Source organism: Dermacentor albipictus, chromosome 1, assembly GCF_038994185.2.
Source record: "Dermacentor albipictus isolate Rhodes 1998 colony chromosome 1, USDA_Dalb.pri_finalv2, whole genome shotgun sequence".
In the NCBI taxonomy this organism is placed as follows: domain Eukaryota; kingdom Metazoa; phylum Arthropoda; class Arachnida; order Ixodida; family Ixodidae; genus Dermacentor; species Dermacentor albipictus.
This window is the reverse complement of record NC_091821.1, coordinates 240,774,709-240,793,118: the sequence shown is the minus strand read 5'-3', so window position 1 is coordinate 240,793,118 and position 18,410 is coordinate 240,774,709. Positions and strand designations below refer to the sequence as shown.

At 41.6% G+C, this 18,410-nt stretch overlaps 1 protein-coding gene across 1 annotated transcript; it reads right to left on the bottom strand.

The window, feature by feature from the left end:
* Window positions 1-759: 759 nt before the first annotated feature.
* On the bottom strand, window positions 760-17,665 carry shv (DnaJ homolog shv). The gene is made up of 8 exons (XM_065431399.1): window positions 17,546-17,665; window positions 16,584-16,835; window positions 15,543-15,815; window positions 14,208-14,290; window positions 12,771-12,828; window positions 5,111-5,222; window positions 2,249-2,408; window positions 760-1,715 (listed from the first exon to the last, which is right to left on the bottom strand). The coding sequence occupies exons 1-8, from the start codon at window positions 17,614-17,616 to the stop codon at window positions 1,651-1,653; spliced, it is 1,074 nt and encodes a 357-aa protein (XP_065287471.1). The 5' UTR covers window positions 17,617-17,665; the 3' UTR covers window positions 760-1,650.
* Window positions 17,666-18,410: the final 745 nt, after the last annotated feature.

Here is an 18,410-nt window from a genome sequence, read left to right as displayed (position 1 = left end):
CTGTACTTTGTACAGCTTTTACTGTATTGCACTGTAAGGAATTTGCTGCCATTTCACAAAAGCAAGGAGTGAAACTGGTGAACTTGAAAGCAGCTTTCTGAATATCCCCAAGGTGAGGACAAGCTCTTTACAATAAAAGGCCAACTTCACAAAATTTCACTCTGGCGAAACAGATAATAAAGTAGAAGTATATGCTACTGAAGCAATCTTGGCAAACCTACAAGGCTGGCACTTCTCTAACTTTCTTATTAACAGCCTTTAGATAGCACTTAAACAGATAATGCATGCTTCTGGTAGTTAGCAGATACGACACAATTCCCGGCACGTTGCCTTGCAGATTTTTAAGCGTGCCGTGGGCAGCCCCCAATCTTGCCAAGGTCATGCTAAGGATCTGTGCATTCCGACTAATGCATAATTTCCGGTGAGCAGTAATGGCAGTGTTTTCTTCAGTTTCAGTATCGAAAATATCTACTTTTGCCAGCCTTTCCTAACACATTCACTTGTATTTCAAACGCAAAATTTTGCTCAGAGACTTCTCTATATCTGCACTCTCTGAAACTTCATTGAAATTCTGTTGCAGTTAGCCTTTAAACTCAGCCATAAAGGCCCCACTGGTTCATTATCTCTAAGTGAGCCAAAACATCACCACTCAATATTGCAGCTATTCTGGCAAGCAGAACACTGCTGTTCAGCAACACCACAGATACAAGCACACACACACAAATGCACTGAAGCATTCATGTCCTTACCACACATGTCCTCTGTATAACAAGCATAATTTATTTCACATGACTTGGAAATCCTAGGCATAGTACATACTCCATACTCTTTTTCAACACACACTGCAGTTGTGATGAAATACTTGTGTGAAACAATAAAAAACAATGGGCTCAATAATGTGATGAACACGAGTTGTGCGACTTAGAAAAAACTGACTGTACAACAGGAGCCACGTTCCGATCCTGCACAGAGCTGTCATGGGAACCCTTCACCTGACATCACAAAGGGTTCCAGCTGCTGCATTTGTGTTGTAAATGGCACAAAACCACGCCATTAATGATGCATTAAATATCCTAAATTGCATAAAATTTTGCCAGAAAGTAGTCTAAAAGTGGGAGAGGGGTGCAGAGCCTTCCTTCTGAACAGTTATATAAATATGATTTAACGTCACATCTGCAAATGTGATGCTTCGTTCTGACAAAGGAAAATCAATGCAAATAATCTGAGATGACTGATTGAGCTGATACAGTTCTGATTGGACTGCCTTATACCAGAATACCAAGAGTACTGTTCACCAGTATTTTTTTTTTTTTTTCAGTCATATTCTGGGTTAGAAACTTCTACCAGCTTGAGTATACAAAAAGAGAACAGCACTGACTTAGCAGTTATTTTAACAGGCAGGCCAAAAGTTTGACTTCATTTTATTCACTCTCCCCTCCCCCTCCATCCTCTAGATGCAACCACTCAAAAGATGAAAAACAGAAAATGCTCACATACAAACAATGTGGCCAGTTTCAGATAGTCTGTACACGTACACACTGCATGTTAAAACCATGCTTGGCATGCCACTTGGGGCCCTCCACAGAAGGGATAAGAAATGTGTGAAAAAGAAAAGAAATCTGTACAACTATAGCAGTCCACTGGGACACACTAGTATCCCCGCAGTCCATTATAAATTTTTGTCTTGCTTTCCTCTTTAAGTATTTTCTTGATGGCTGCAAAAAATGAAAGGCACCAAAAGTATGATAAAAATGCAATATAATCATCTCAAACATGTGACAGCACCAGTCACACATGTTCATAGGCTATACAATATTTATAGTGGAGACAAGGAGTGGATATGTGTTGCCCTTCATATATACAGCAAAAAGTAGAGATAAAACAAGCTTAGGGAGCAAAATTGAGGTCAAACAGGGTTTTGCCAAGACCTTCACTTCACAAAGTAGGCATGGCAAATGTGTTTTCTTTTTGCTTTCCTCTACTTTTTTTTTCGCATTGCACCTATTGTCACTACCTGCTTAAATGCAGTGTGTCATATGTATTTGGTGAAACAGGCCTATAACAGAGGATGATCACAATTGTCTATGAGAAGGATGTACATGATGCTAGTATACAAGCCCCTTTGTGTGACATCCTCTATGTTTCAACTAAACCTTGACAAGTCTTCTCCCAGCTTTACATCATGGCATTCGGTGCACCATGCAACAGGCCCACTTTAGAAAAAGAAAGGAATAACTGGTAGGCATACCTTCCTTGTCTTCGGTGCTAAGGTCACCCTTTGGAAAGTCCACATCAAAAGTGACATACAAGGTTCCTTTTTGGTTGTTGTTTTCGTAGTTTGGCATGCCTTCATTCTTCTTGCGTAGCCTTGCTCCAGGCCATGTTATTTTCTCACGTGTAATTGGTACCTGCAGAGAAAAATAATATATACAGTTGACTGTCGTTACAACGGACCCTGATAATCAGACAAAAAACGTCCGTTTTATCCAAAGTACGCAATATCTGAGACACCTCACTTCCAAAAATTTCATTGCGATGTCTAACAACTTTATTGCAGAGAGTGAGTGAGGAATGTCCAAAGTAAAAAACAAACAAAAAAGTCACAGTTTCGCCCGAAAGCGAAGCATCGATTGCGACAGCAAATTAAGCAAGATAAGCGCGGCCGTAGCAGCGAGCAAATTCACCTTCGTGCTGTCTCTCGCTTCAACGCAAACGTTGAAAGCACAGCACATACGAAGCTACCGGCACTGGGTGCACTTCGTCCACATCGCAGATCGCTTTGAACATGTGGCCTGCACGGACGCGCACTTTGCTCGCATCCCAGATCACTTTCAAGATACGGTGCCCGCGCGTACTTTGTCCACATCGCAGATCACTTTCAAGATACAGCGCCCGCGCTGGTGTGTACTTTGTCCACATCGCAGACTGGTTTCAAGAAAGAGCGCCCGCGCGGCCGCACCGTTAAAGGGTCCCTCACCAGGTCTGGCCATATTGAGCTGACAAGCGCAGAGCATACATTGCGTGATAACAATCATGCCTGCAAAGTATTACATCGCTACACGCCGCAAAAAATTTCTGAAACTTCAATCCGAACTCCATTTCCCTCTTCACTTGCGGCCGCCATGCTCCAAGCCGGACGGTGACGTAATTGTGTCCGCAGTGTGACGTCGGTCGTGGTGACACGTGACTTCGAGAATTATTCAATACATCTATTATCTGTTCAATTTGTTGCTTAAACTGACGAATTGAAAGTTTAGAGAAATAATAAAACACACAAACGGAATATCTGCGTGTTTCCTGTTTTACTTCGCACGTAAGCAAGAGAGATGTACTTCCGCTTCGTCTGCTTGTTCCCACGGTCGTGAGGTCACGTGCGCAGGTACCGAAACTGCCGTTTTCTACAGTGTTCCAGCATGTGATCCCGCTCTGCGATCCGCTTGTTCTGCCTCAGTATTCATGTAGCACTGAATTATACCGCTAGTCATGTTTCCTTGTGCACAGCACGCAAAATCGCGCGTTGCGCGAACGAGGATGGATGGATGGATGGATGTTATGAGCGTCCCCTTTGGAAAGTGGCAGCGCCCACACAAGTTTAATGTGGTGGTATTTATGCAATTTTAGTGCAAAGCAATCGCATTTGAGCAAATTTTGGAGCCTGCTTGCCTTGCACAAGTAGGTAATATGTGGGGTTACGTTCCGGCAAATTTCGTTGATGTGAGAATGTAGTACAGCAACATTTTGTTGTTAAGAGGTACAAAATGCATTGAATCCCATGGGCATTCGCCAGGGATACGAAAATATTTAGTTGCGAGAATTTCATAGTTGCAGGATTTTGTTATCGGGGGTTTCGACTGTAGTAGCTGACAAAGTTGTGAGTGCTCCTCGGGATGCATTTTTAAGACTAATCAATAATTTGTAATTGCAATCTTCTTCCAACCAATGACTGCAGGCTGAATGAACTTTTTTTCTTGTACTGTTATTCATGTACTTTTTTCATGTATATTTTTTTTTATCTTGATGCATTGCTCATTTGTCATCCCTCCCTTTTGTGTGATTATATTCTCGTGCTAGTCGCTTCATGTTGTACCCACTACCCTGCTATAATGCTTCGGCGCTGCAGGGTGTACTGTATATACTATAAATAAATAAATTACTGAGATCGTCAAGGCTTCTGTGGCCACAGCACGCAACATCCCCCGTCCAATACATTGTACAAATTTTGCGAGATCATTGGAGAATATTTATGCAACAGTTAATGCAGTACTCCTGTACAAGTAGAAGTGAGCACTGCGATTGTCTGCAAACTGAGGTTAAGTTAACCTACTCCTACAGTTTGTGAAAGCCTCACTAGAACCCCATTCAGTTTTGACTGCACAATATTAAGCAGAAACTGATGTTTTTTTCTACAGCTCCATGAACTCTCTCTGGAATGTAACCAACAGCCTCAATTACAATTAACACTTGGAAAAAGAGAGGAAATGCATATAACTGCATACAATGCACATATCTCCCTAGAAACAATCTCACAAAATATAGGCACGAAGAATATCTTTATAAACAATTCTGTTTTTATGATTAGTTATGAGCACTTTCACAGCTGCTGACCACAGTATACAGTGCCGATTTTTGGCCTCATGGCAAGGCAAAATACTTGCTTAATTCACAGACCAACTTTGAACTGGAATTTCTTGAAATTTTTTACAAGCAATACGTGCACAAATACAGTGTACTGGATAACAAGCACTTTCACTTGGTCACTAGTTGCAAAGCAGGCAAGGAGCATGAAGGTCAAATTACTGAGCAGATACTAATGACTGCTCGACACCTCTGAATTTCGCATTACCAATTTTAATTACCATTACCAATGATTATGAGGCCCGCCACAATGGGAGACTCTGGATTAATTTTGACCACCTGAATTCTTTTAGGTGCACACAATGCATGGTACACAGGAATTTTTGCATTTCACCCCCACTGAAATGCAAAAACCGTTAATTCGATCCTGCGACCTTGTGCTCAGCAGCGCAATGCCAAAGCCACTAGGCAACCATGGCTGGTCACAAGTGCAAAAGGGAACAGAAGAGAGCACTGTGAAAATATATTGCTTTACCTTGTGACCATCCAGATGGGTTATTTCAGTTTCAAATCCCACTAGAGCATCCGTCAGTGAAATGGTTATGTTTGTGTAAAGGTCATCACCCCTCCTCTCAAAAACGTGGTGCCTGTAACAGAACAATGAAGCAAATGTAAAAGCTTGAACTTCAAGGTGCTTGCTAACCCTAACCCCTGTATTATAGAATGTTCCTCTACTCAACCTCGACTTGAGAAGTAGGATGGCAGCACTGCCCCTCAACAGAAGTGGTCACTGCATTTTAATGATGCACTATAGAAATTCTTGAGAAGCATAGTGTGTCTTCTTCATTCAAGGGGCGGTGCTGCGCTCAATTCAGCGGAGCTGATCCAGGAAGAGCTTGAAGTCAAGGACCATTATAGAATACAGGGTAAGATGCATTACAGCAAGCTTTACAGTTGGGAGTGCAATGATGAAAAAAAAGAAATCATGCAACTAGATACAGTAACTATGGGTACAGACCAAACCCATATTAACACTTAGGCAATAAAAAAGGTGCAAACTTCTACTATACCAGCATTGAAAATAACAATGCAAAAATTAAGCATGCACAAAGTGAACAAGATGAAGACAGAGCCAGGAATGTCAAGTTAACCATGTTTTTCTGTTTGTAACTAGCCCAGTAATGCAGAGTGAAATAATGATGGATCTGTTATGCCAGAGATGTTAGATTTTAAGAGAGTTCCATTTGGTTATGTATAATGTTAAAGGCAAATTGTGGTATTTTTTCACCAGAGCAAGAATGGGAGCCACTTGGTGTAGATGATTAAGCCTAAAGCCTGAAGTGGCAGGATTTAACCTAGTGTGCCATTAACTATGAGCTGCTGTGTTGAGGGAATACCACTGCATCATAGTGAGACTAATACCGGTGTTACATAGGTAGGCAGATTTGACAGCCATCGAGTTACTAATATATAAGCCGATAGTGCAAATTATCAATCCCTATTTCTTGTTTTTTGTACAACTATGGTATGGCAACTATTGCATCACTCATTTGTAACTAAAAAAACAAGTAACTCTTGATGACTGTTGAAAACTGCAGGCAACACAACTCGTTTGAGTTCGATGGAGTTTGGGAGTTTCAAAGGCCCTCGACTCAAGGGCCTTTGAAACGGGTCTGCGTGGCTCAGGTATAATTTGCTTCTGCTGCCAAACACTGTAAACTGGCTGATCAAGTCAGGAGAAATATACCCGGCTTGAAATGGCAGAATATTTTGCATACTGTACATATGACGAACCACAATGTCCAAATTGAAACAATTGCTGGATTATTTTGTATAAGCAGAAAATTAATCAGAACTAAAATTATCTTTCAAAAAATAAAACATGGGACTCTGCTTTTAATAGTTAAGGGACAGCCATACTTCTGATAATTGTGTTTCTAAAAGCACCTCATAATGCTCTAGTTTTTTAGAATATGTTATCGCCATACTGTGATGTGTGCAGACTGCTTATTCACCAACATTCCCTCTGACTGTTTCAGGTTTATCCATCCCACGAGGAATCTTGATACACATAGAAATAAGTGCCTTTTCACTACAGTGCATAGTGTTCCAGTGCTTGTAATGCCACGCTCTAGTCATTCCCAAAGCAGGCATGAAGTGGCATGTCTCATTGCCACTGGCCTTTTCACTGTTGCGCATAGTCTTCTAATGCTTGTAATGCCTGGCTCAAAGGAAACCGATGGAAACGTGCCGAGCCCATAACCCACAGCTCTGTGTATCAAAACCTGGCTCAAAAGTGAACGGTAATGAGTTCAAACCTTACCGATTTCCAAGATATTTTTTATAGACACATTTTCTCTATACATTAACTGTCCTATATTACAAACAAACATATGCAATCGGCTGTGAGTGATCCATATGTACCCCCTTCAGGTGCCAATTAATTCTGTCGATTAAAAATTTAGTTTCATCATATTTCCTGTACTTTCCGAATCATGAAAACAGTAGAACTTCCGAATTAATTGGGAATTTTCAATTCTTCAGTGAGTTTCGTCAAGATTAAAGAAAATGGACTCCATGTGAGAACGCCTCATAGGAATGTCAGATATGAGAACTATTTAAAGGAGTACTGACACAAAAATTTTATCTGCTTTCTTTCTGCTTTATTAAGTAGCTAATGCCCCAGCAATCATGGCACGAAACCTCGTTTACGTCAGAGTGCAGCAGGTAATTATTTGGAGTCTTGTTTGTAGCAACCAGTTCAAGTTTCGGTTTCAGAGAGCGAGGAGATGGGCCAGAGAAGCAATGTAAACACAGCTGGGCACGTGATCACAAAAACTTATGATGTATGCTCTGACGTGCTGCGCACAAGCTTCATGTTACTAGTTTGCCTGCTACGCATGCACATGCTTTGCGATGTTCTCGCAACCATTGTCGTCATCGTTTTCGTCACCCAGCGGCGACAATTTCCTGCAGGGGGGGGTCGTTACCCTATTAGACTTTGCCAATCACTTTCCATTCAACCCACTAGAAAGCAGCGACTAAGATATTGTGGCCGGCGACGGCAAGGACGAACCTCAAGACCCTCGCATCGACCATGTTCAATGGACAAATCAGTGGGTTTTGTTTATAGCAAGCACGGTCGAAATGAAGGGAGCAAATCGGGCTGTCCTTCAGCGAGGTCTACTCTAAGCGTCCAGTGGCACACACAAACTTGGCCCACTTCTGCCAGCGAAGGCTATCGCGGGGAAAACGATGCACCACTATACCCAACCCTGAATGTGTTCGGCAGAAGTCCACAACGGAGTATATATGTGGCACTGTGCTGTACTCGCAATACGTGCGTGGTCAGTGCTGCAGAGTCAAGCTGACAGTGCAGGAAATCTGCGGACAGGACAAGAACTGCCGCTTAATTCTGCAGTTGCAGCGACACAGACAGCGTCTCACTACAAGCAACAAGCGAGAAGAGCACGCGCAAGCAGCTCGGCAGCCAATGAAAATTCGTGACGTAGAGTTTTCTCGGTTATTTACAATTCTTCCTTGATGTTGAAGTGGCGAGGTGCTGTGTTTTGTGGTTGGCTGCACACACATACCTTAAAATTGATTTTAAATATGTTCTAGGCTATATTCGCCGTTGATATCTTGCAGATGATGAGTGTGTGTCCACATAAATCGATCTCGCATATTATCTCCACTTCAAACTTTTGTGTAAGTACTCCTTTAATGTCGAATACTTGGAAAGCACCTATCCCGACCCAAAATATGTACCGAATGTAAAACATTCTGAAAACAATGAAATAAGTGAACTCGCTACGTGAAGATTGATTTGCCTTATTCAGTGTCCCTGTGCTTCGAGTTGTAAATTATTTCACTCTTGCACTGCGGTCTGCTAGCCTAATGGTTAGCTCGGATGTAGAGCGACCACCCCAAAAAGGCACTGGTCTAGGGTTCGAATCCTGGACCAGGACGAATTTTTCCTCAATTGTGAAGCTTTCTGAGAAACCCGTTTGGGTTTCCTTTGTAGCTTCGCGCTACATTCAGGTGGATTTTGCTTTTCCCTTTCATGAAGACAAACTGACACAGAAGGCAAATATCTAGCTGTCTACCTTCCAACTCAACTTACTGAAGCACTTTACACTTATTATTCAAACTTGCAGCACATGTCCAATCAAAAGTATTTCGAAATGTTTTGAGACATTCTATATATTATAATTTTAATCAGTGCTTCTGACATTGATTCACTATCTTCGCATGCACAACTGTGCACATTCTGCAATTCTGCATTTTTGCACATATAACCCACAACAAAAATGCTAAAAAGTTAACAGTGAAGTTTGAATGTGGGTTACATGCAAATTTGGCCTTAAAGTGTGGATTCACAGCAGCGCAGCACACGTTACCATTAAGCCAAACCATAAGACGAGATGCTCCTTGAAACTTTCTTTTTATTATTAGTACTAGGACGTTTAACATTGTACTGCTTATAAAGTTGCCAATGCAGAGTTCAAATATGTCATTAGCGTTTGTGTAGCTGCTAGATTTATATAGTTATGTCCTACATGATGGCAAAATTTAGCAATCTTTCCAGGCACTTTCTTGCGCATTAAATTTTTACAAAAAGCATTGTGCTGCGTCTTATTTAGTTTGTTGTAGACCACAATGTGACAATATCTATCTAAACAGCATGTACAATTACTGGAACTATGCAAGAAAAGTTAGGACATTTCAGCTAATCTTTTTCACAATCCCATGAAATATAACCTTGTACTTTTGCAACTTCTGCTGAGAGAGATTACAATCTGAAGTAGATATCAGCATTGTACATATCTTGAGTATGTACGCCAAATTTCTTAAGTATAGAACATTTATAAGTGCACAAGATTATTTTCATGGGATAGTGTGAAAAATTAGTTAAGTGTACCAATTTTTTTTTGCATAGTTCCACTAATTGCACAAGCGGTTTGGTTACATATTGGCACTTTGCAATTTACAAAGCCCTAAATGAACTACAGCAGGATATTTTTTGTGAAAGTTTAATACACAAGAAAGTGCCTGCAATGATCAGTATATTTTGTCGTGTAGAATGTAACTAAAGAAATACAGAAGCTAGACAAAACCTAATTACATATTCAACATCTGCTTCAATAACTCTATAATTGGCTCCATTTTCAAACCTCTAGTACAAATAGCAAAAAAAATTATGGCGAGGTTCCCCACCATTTAGTTTATCTCCTAGGGATCCCCACCCTCTACCCACCCATGTGTTGAAGCTCCCTTCTCCCTTCCATGGTCGCCCATTTTCCTCCTCTTTATGAGATTGCCATCTTGAGTTTAGTAGTTAAGCGGCGCCGGCAAACTAGAACTCGGATCACAATGAGCTGAGCTCAATGGCTGCCCTACCACAGCAGAAGCCGATGAGAAAGCTGTCACACGATGGAGCACATTGCACTTTGAGCTTGCATATTATGTGATCATACGCACATCACCCAAGCATGCAGTGCTTCCTCAGTTCGTGTGAAGCACTTCACGATACGGCTCAGTCGCGTTTGCTCCATCGTCGTTGCCGATGCAAGGGCTGCTCTGTCCACACTGTCATCATGTTGTACGGATGCTAGCTGCGAAGTGACCCTAATCATGTTACATGACTGATTCATCTCTGATCATGTCCGCAGGAGGAGAGGGGGAAGGGGCAAAGAACCACTTTCCCAGAAGATACAACATGGACGAGTCGTGTAAATGCGAATGGAAACTTTTTGCAAGGATTTTAGCATCGCTGCATGCAATTATTTCCACGGATTATCCGCGCAAATGTTGTAAAGTGAAGGTTTCTATGTCTCACTGATTCCTCCATGAACGCCAAAAATGCACTGCAGGAAAGCCAACTTACACATCTGTGCAGAACACTACAGTTTACATTTACAGTTCCGCGCCAGCGTCGACTGGCTGGCCGGTTAGTGCCTGATAACGGCGCGAAGTGACGAGCTCAGCAAGAGTAGTGCACCCACAAAGTTTACCGGAAGCGCAAGTTACATCTGCTTGGCATGACACCACCCCTGCTGCGATTAACTAAGCTTCCCTGCTTATCAGAGACAGCAAGTGCGCATCAACACGGGCTCGTCTTAAACCTGCAAAGAAAAAAAAATCAAAGCCCCCTTTCTTAAAGAAAGATGGTTGAACGCCACCCTATTCAGACGAACTGTATATATCTGCATTGCATTATGCACATCACGAAATGCATTCCCGACCGTCACCATGGGTAGGCCGCGGGTGCGGCACACGACAGAAGAGGCTGCCATACACAAACGCAAGTGTAGAGTCGTCTCTGAAAGTGTGGGCATGTAATCAACAGCTACATGATCTAAAATAAAGGCTATGCAATTTAATGCAATGTGTCTTCATTGAACTTCAACGCTCAAACTAAACAAGCAATCAAATCACATATGCATAGTATCAGGTCGCTCAGCATTTCTTGGGTTTGTTGCATGGTAGTTGGCTTTGGACTTTGATTCAGTTTGCATTGGGAAAAAGCTTTGCATTCAACCGATTTTTTTTTCTTTCCGGGCTGTTGTAACTAAGGGCGCAGGCTATATGTGGAAAAATATGGTAGTGCCTAATGGCGATATAGTTGACTACCACTATCAATACTACCATGTCAGCACACTAGGCCACGATGATAAAAGAGTAAAAGAATGGGGATCGGTGCTGGGACTAGAGATAAAGTAGAAAACATTGTAAGAGTTGGTTCATTAAGTGCCTCCTTTGCATCTGCTCCCATCTGCTTCTTCTGTTCAACCAAACCCCTGTATGATGCTTGGTTGTCATTTTTTAATTCTTATGCCAAGCCCAAAACATTTCTGTGCATAAACATTCCCAGTCACCGATCCAGTTGCCACCTGCAAAGTGCGTGCGACTACGTATATACAGGGTTTCAGAAAATGCGTTCAAATTCTTAAACGTAGCGAAGATGCAATAATTGTTGGGCTAGTGTCCTTATCACTGTTGGACAAGCATCTTTATCAACTTGCTATATCACTCGCTTCATGTTTGCCCAACAGTGAGACGCGAACAATACCATCACTTAAGGATACCTACTGAGCACGTAACAGTTGTGCTCATTGGCATATTAGTTTAGGTTTCCTGCGTGAAAGTGTCGAGAGTTTATTCCGCTGCAGAAATTAGCAGCATCTGCTTTATGTATGCCTAGAACCAATTATAAACTCCTTTAATTGATGCATTAGGATCAATGGTTTGCTCTATTGGTTAAAGATTTAGTCCAATTTTCACAATTCTCTAATTACTAACTTGAGCTATTTTAATATGTAAGCTTCTGTGAAAAAAAAAGCAATCCTTAGGAAAACCCTGAAATAATGCATCCTTCCTAGCTATCATGCGCCACAATAAAAGAGAGAGATTATTCTACGAAAATAAGATTAACTGCATGTTCTTTAGAGAAACCACAAGTAATTTTGTTTAGCGCCTGACATCCCATTAGTTCAAAGTAATTAGTTAACTTTTTAATTTTCATTTTAATTATCCAGATTACCGATTGTAAAAAATTGTAAGATATGTCAAAATGAGGCATTTCTAGCAAGGCACACATCACATGCACATTTTTTCCAGTGAAGAAAGAGAGCCCCTGAAATATGGAAAACACCACCTAACTGTGCACCCATGCGCATAAGACAACAGTGCAATCAAACCGTCTCAACTGGAAACCAAGCTGTTACTTTCAATAAAATTATGGCGTTTTATGTGCCAAAACCGAAATCTGATTATGAGGCACAAGGTAGTGGGGGGCTCCGGATTAATTTTGACCCACTTGGGGTTCTTTAATGTGCCCCTGCTGCATGGTACACTGATGTTTTTACATTCCACTCCCATCAGAATGGAGTCACTACGGCTGAGATTGAACTCGCAACTTTCAAGCTGTTCACCTCAGGCTTGCCGCTCAGGGCAACGAGTTTCCTTGATGAGGTATGCAACAATTGTGGTGCGTCACGGAAAGAATACATGTGCTGTTATCACTGCCCCTCAGCCCAGTAACAGCTGAACAGCTCATGTGTGTGGATCTGTAGTCTTGATATTTTCCCTATATAGTATATTTTTTTTTCAACACTTGCTTGAGCATAAATTAATGTTCAGACTGATTTTCTAAAGTAAACAAATATCAACACTGCATAAGTCAACAATCTTACGGCATAGTTCGAATCCGCAACTTGAGGTCCCCAGGTTCGCCATCTATATGAGGTTCCCCTGCATAGGGACAAGAAAAAGAAAAAGTTTGGAACAAGCTACTGACCTCAGTTCAATAGTACCTTTAAATATATACATATGTAAACCATCTGGTGCAAAATCAAACATAAAAAGCACGCTTAATGATAAAGAAAAAGTAGGTGATTAAACATATGGCTCATGCCAGGTCAATATTATGTAATCATCGCAACTACTGTTATGTCCCCGTCATCATACACCCTCTTCTTTCCCTCTCACTTAAGACATTTCAATTTCGCACACACACATTTCAACAGTTACACCAAACACACATAGTGAATTTCTTGTATGCTTTCCGCAGCTTCATTGTCTGTTGGCTTCATTTGGTGGTTACCATAAATCGAGCACTTCGGCTCCCGATTAACCTTGCTCATTACACACACACACAAGATAAAATGAAAATGTTTTTATAAAATACAACAATAGATCACCTATCCTATTGTTTGTGTTAGGAGCCAGAGCATACATATTTGCCCAATATAAGCTGACACCTAAATCAAAAGGTCGGGAAAAAGTCACCCCGAATTTAAGCTGACGAGAAGCAAAGCACTGCATTTTCTTCAGTAACTAGATGTTTTAGATGGTGCTTGACACATCAAATGTACACTCTCATGACTCAAGCTCACTTGCCATCACCTAGATCAACATCGGGCAATTGCTGGTCACTTTTTTCTCGCACAAGATTTGACCTAAAAACGGTGCTCGTGGTCATCTTAATTTTGCAACACATAACATGGCTAGCATCAAACGAAACCTCACCTTTGAGGAGACCCCCCTGCGTTTCTTTATCAATACCAAGAATTGTGCTGAGCAACACTAAAGGCCTGTAAGTCATCTTCTCGAGAGGCATGCATTTCCTTGAACCCTTCATTACCTCTATTCCTGTCATGTGGAACTTCATGAGCACCATTGCTGGAAAGGTGCTGGCAAGTACAAAGCATTGAGCTAATGCTGCAGTTCTACTGCAATTCCCATTAAGAACACAGATATCAAAATGAAAGTGCTGGAAAAAAAGAAAGCCAACGAGAAGTTTTGAGCAGTAAATGGTTTACATATGCCTTGCTTCTACATGTGAACGAGAAAGAAAATAGAGGGCCCCGATGTTTATCAGTCACAACCAAATGAAGCCAAGGAAAGTGAAGAGGAAATTTAAAGTTTTAATTGAGAAATGGTAAGCTAAGTGAAAATGAAAGTAGATGAAAAAACAACCTGCCGCTGGTGGGAGCTGAACCCACAACCTCTGCATTACAATTGTGTTGCACTACTAATGGTGCTACAGCGCTGACTGTTTCCATGTCCACATTCACGGGTATTTATGTATGTGCACAATATCTACGTAAGCATTTATATTTGTTACTGACCTTCTGCCACAAAGACTTGCTCTTGGCCATCCCTCATGCCTGCCTCAACTTCCACCTCCAAAAGTTTCTCTTCGTTCACCAACCTAAAAAAGAATGGCAGACATCACAGCATTAATAAGAGACATGGAGACTTATACTTTCTGTGCTTCACGTTCACAAGCAGAGAGATATCATTCAGCTGTACCATAATAATTCATAGACCTCAAATGTATACTGTTCGCCTACATCTAACATAAACAATGGGTTTTATTTTTCTTTCTTTAGGTACCAATGGTCAGTCAAAGCTAAAATGCTTCACAGCACGGCTCAGCCATATTTCACCTAACAGGTGGACTGTGCTGCGGGTGTGCTTGGATACACATCTGAAAACAAAAGCTACAAACTGGGAAGGCTAATGTTAATGTGTCCAAAAATAAATATGTCAATGCCCCTTTAAAAATTAAATTATGGAGTTTTACGTAAAACCACGATCTGATTGCGAGGCACGCCATAGTGGGGGACTCCGGAAATTTTTACCACCTGCGGTTTTTTGACATGCGCCTAAATCTAAGTACGCGGGTGTTTTCGCATTCCACCTCTATCGAAATGCGGCTGCCACGGCCAGGATTTGATCCTTGTGACCTTGTGCTTAGCAGCTCAACACCGTAGCGACTAAGCAACCACGGCGGGTTCAATGCCCCTTTAATGACATCACTTGCTCTTCTTTATATGAGCTTTTCAAAAAAGCAACGAAAATTTTCTGTAAACTACTACAGTTTCTCTCAAAGGGGGAATAAAGAGCAATAACCAAGTATTGGACCATTACACAGAGTAAGGCTGGTTTCTTTGTGGGCACTTTTGCAGCCTCACGCCAAGTGCGATGTGTGTCCGCATCCTGCTACTGAACTGCAGGGCCTTATCAGCATTTCTGCTTTGCTTCAGCCTTATGTTCCTGCACTGCCATGTCTTGGCGCCTCCGGTGTTGAGCTGCACTGTTCATCCCACACACAACCCGACATCAAGTGCTTGCTGGGATGATGCATTACTCAGTGTTCAAGGACACTAACTGAACACAGACTGTGGGTAGAAGGAAATGAGATGAAAAGGGGAGAGAAAGAGGGCTCACTGCAAGTTGAAAATGCAATTATTTTTGTCTTTCTTTCACTGCGCAAAGCCAAAAAATGACGTCGATGCCGTAAGTGCTGCTGGATTGTCTGTATAATTGCTATCCCATTAAAATAAAGGTTATCTGCCATTTTTTTCTGGTTGTTTCATTGAAGTTCATCTTTCACACTATGTAATTGTCCCCCTCCCCAGTTTAAAATTGCTAACTATTACATAAAGATACGAACTCACTTGACATTGGGGCATTCATCACAGACTGTCTGCTGCATCATTTGGAAACGGCCGGGGCCCAGCTGTCGGGTAACCATTTCCTGGCGACAGTTGCAACGGCGGGTGCCTTTGGCTGGTTTTGCCACAGGCTTGTTGCGGACAACCTCCACAAAATTGCCTTGATACAGCTCTTCCAACGTGACCCAAAGGTCCATAACCACATCTGCACCACGTGGGATCTCACGTTGCTCATTTCGATGTCCATCACCAAAGAAGCCAAAATCTCCGAAGAAACTACCAAAAGAAAGTGAAACGACAAGAAAGTGAGATGAAAGCACATCAATTAGCGACAAAAACAACAGTTCTGAAAAAGCAAACTTGATGCACCTGGCACCAACAGCATACTGTTAGAAAATTTTCTTAGAAAGTTTATTCACTGCTGCTGCAGAAAGCATGAATAAAGAAGAGTTTTGCACTAACTGCCAGAATGTGGGCTGTCATATGTTGGGTACACCACAAACAAGTTACACAGAATTACAAATATACAAATTTTGTATATACTACTACCAACATGTATCAATAGCATAATAGTAACTGCTAAGACCTGGTATAGGAGAATAGTCTTAAAATGATCATTAGAAAATTTGAAGTAAATGTGAAAGTCTGCTTCCATACTACTCATCACTCTAGGCATATAAAATAATTTGAAGTATTCAAGTGGAGTATTGCTATGAAATAACACAAGAATAGCAACCATTTGGACATAGTGGCACATAATGCAGAGGTTGACAAAGCACTGTCTTGCTTATTTATTCTCTAGAAAGCACCAAAACACCACCCCCAACATAGCATCAAAGGTAGTCGCACCCAACAGCACTTGCCCAATGCTAATTTCCTGGATTGCAACAACTCCAAACTGCTATATGTATGTGACTACAAAGAACGGTAATCAAATATTAGAAACATATTTTGTAACCAGCAGAAGAGGCAATCTTTTTGCTGCTTACAAACTGTAGAAACTGCATTTACAAATAGCAAAATAAAAAAAAATGGATATGTCACCTTGCGAACGGATCACTTCCACCAAACGAATCATGTTTCAATCCTTCTTCGCCATGCCGGTCGTACGTTTTTCGCTTTTCTTCGTCTGACAGTACTTCATACGCTGCTCCCAGGTCTTGGAACTTTTCTTGTGCATGGGGATCTTCCTTGTTCTTGTCAGGATGCAACTCTCTGGCAAGCTTCCTGTATGCTTTCTTGATTTGGTTTGTATTAGCGTTACGTGGCACACCCAAAATACTGTAAAAGTCCCTCCTGAAACATAAGATGGATGTGTTAACGTCTACCAATACCTATCAAGCCAAGAGATAAGCTTTAAGCGTAGCGCTTGCGTGTCACTTCGCTACGTCCGCGTTCCCTGCGCTGTTTCTTGGCAAACCTATAGCAGGCCCAGTACACGCACACAGTGCCAACGCACCTTTCCAAGCAAGCTGAACTAAACTTTGAGCATACATTTCGATAAAACCCCCCGTGTAGGCACCGTAAAACGAGGCTGCTGCAACGGATTCGCCACTAACACATGTAAGATACATCAACAAAACACGATGCTACCACTATCGTACTCAGTAACATACTAACTAAAACAGCAGCAGCATATTCAAGAACTGATAAAAGCCATTGAGCTGGCTGCATAATGTTGACGTGGTGCGAAGCAAGAAGCAAAGTGTACTGAAAGCTTTGAGCAATCAGATCAAGCCGATATCGCAAAGAAATTGTAATCATGTAGCCGAGGGGCGCACATTAAATTACAGTGGAATATACAGTTGCTTCGGTACACACACTAATTTTTTAGAGCAAGATATGATCTGACAGCAAAGCATCGCTAGGGGCGAGATCAAGCCGACAATCTCATTCATTCCAATCAGTTACAGAACGAACACAAACAGTCGAAGCAGCGAGCGTACTGAAGGCACTAGTATGTATTATGCTTAACCGACGCTGAACACTGGATTCCGAACACTTACCCGGCTAAACTTTGAGCAATTAGAAGCAAAAGAACGTAGCAAGTCAGCAACCCGAGCGCCGGTGACGCCATTGTTGTGTTATACACGTGTATCAAGGTGAATGCTGGGTAAGGATCGAGAGTTGCGTCACCTCAAGAGCGGTCTGCTGGTAGTTTGTGATTGGCTATCGTAGAAACGAAACCGAAAATCGAAAGACGACGCTTTCGCTTCTGTAATGGAAGGTGGTGATGGCAGAGCTGGCAGAGCGACGAAGACGTGAATTAAGTAAAATATATGCACACCATTTCAGGTTCTTATTTCGACAGAAATAAATATCTAGCATACTCGCCGAATAGCAAACGGTTACCGTTTCGTCCTAGAATGCGTTTTACTTAAATCAGTCGGCTTTCCGCAAGCAGATCGATTGGGGAAAGGTAATAAAATAATCACGGTGCGCAGTATAGCGATGATGAACGTTCCAAACGTGGTAATTACGACGAAATAAAAGGGGACAAAAATTATGCATTAATGAAGTAGGACAAAAAACTAAAGCTTGAGCACCTTCATAGCTCCAATGCATGAACAATGAATATACACTTCGGTATTGTTGAAGTAAAACAGATATAACTTTAGGTTCCAACCAGTTAAGCATGAAATTTAATCACACGAAGTTGGCTTTGTATAAGTTCCCCGCTCAGCAAGTAACACGTCAGCTCAGAAAATCGACCAGAGTCCTTTGCTTTGCACTGCTGATGCTTTTACTAATTTAATTCGCTTTTCTGCTCATATGAATGGAATATCTCCTATAGATACAAGCAAATACAGTGCCTTTGCAGGCGTCAGACCACTGCCTTGGCCGAGAACCGACGCGAGAAGTGTTTCACTT

Bases quoted from the DNA above. Each gene is read 5' to 3' on its own strand.
- shv (XM_065431399.1), bottom strand. From the start codon at position 17,616: ATGGCGTCACCGGCGCTCGGGTTGCTGACTTGCTACGTTCTTTTGCTT. The intron at 16,836-17,545 runs GTAAGTGTTCGG...CTTATGTTTCAG, and splicing joins ATTGCTCAAAGTTTAGCCGG to GAGGGACTTTTACAGTATTT. The intron at 1,716-2,248 runs GTATGCCTACCA...CATTTTTTGCAG, and splicing joins TAGCACCGAAGACAAGGAAG to CCATCAAGAAAATACTTAAA.